The following is a 666-nucleotide window of genomic DNA, read 5'->3' on the forward strand; positions in this document are numbered from 1 at the left end:
TCGGTCTCCACGGTGCTCTCCTCAGGCTGGAACCGGAAGTCCTCCACGTACTCCCCGAACTTCTCATAGAACCACTTCTGGACCCGGGGGCACAGCCCCTGGCTCCGTCGTTCTACAGGACAGCGGCAAGTCTCAGTGAGGGGCTCAGAGAGAACTGGGGCGGTGGGCTCGGTGGGGGGTGCTCCCGGTGGGGCTGCTGGGGGCACGTCCAGGGCAGAACCGGGAGGGGCTCCGTGTCCTGAAGACCGCCCGGACCGCATCCACTCACGGTGCACTCCAGCCAGCCACGCGGACACGGGGGGTCCCCCGCGTTCCGAACGCCGACCCCCAGCTTGTCGGAGGCTATCCCCAGGGCAGGTGCGTCCAGGCAGGCGCTCAGCCCACTGAGGGGCCTGTGCTGACCTACCCCCAACCTGTACTGGCCACACTGATTTGTCTGGGAAGGGGCCAGGTGGGCACTCGCCCCCAGCCACCCCGAGCCCGAGGACCAGCCAGTGCGGCGGGTGTCGGGGGTGTCGGGGGTGGTGCTCTGGTGCGGGGGGTGCAGCCCAGGAAGTGAAGTGGTCTCTGCCTTTGGAAAGCCACCCCATCGGAAAACCAGCCCAAATCCCAGGGATGAGTCTGTCCCTTCGGGGGCGGGACGTGGAGTGGCCTGCAGGGGGCGCC

At 68.3% G+C, this 666-nt stretch overlaps 1 protein-coding gene across 1 annotated transcript in view; it reads right to left on the reverse strand.

Moving 5' to 3' along the window:
- The window catches only part of GRAMD4 (GRAM domain containing 4), a 42780-nt gene that overhangs the window by 10921 nt on the left and 31193 nt on the right, over positions 1-666 (reverse strand). The window contains exon 6 of the mRNA XM_010854753.1: positions 1-112. Within this exon, the coding sequence (XP_010853055.1) occupies positions 1-112 (112 nt within the window). The remainder of the gene's footprint in view (positions 113-666) is intronic.

The sequence above is a fragment of the Bison bison genome, unplaced genomic scaffold, assembly GCF_000754665.1.
Source record: "Bison bison bison isolate TAMUID 2011002044 unplaced genomic scaffold, Bison_UMD1.0 scf7180017853464, whole genome shotgun sequence".
Classification (NCBI taxonomy): Eukaryota; Metazoa; Chordata; class Mammalia; order Artiodactyla; family Bovidae; genus Bison; species Bison bison.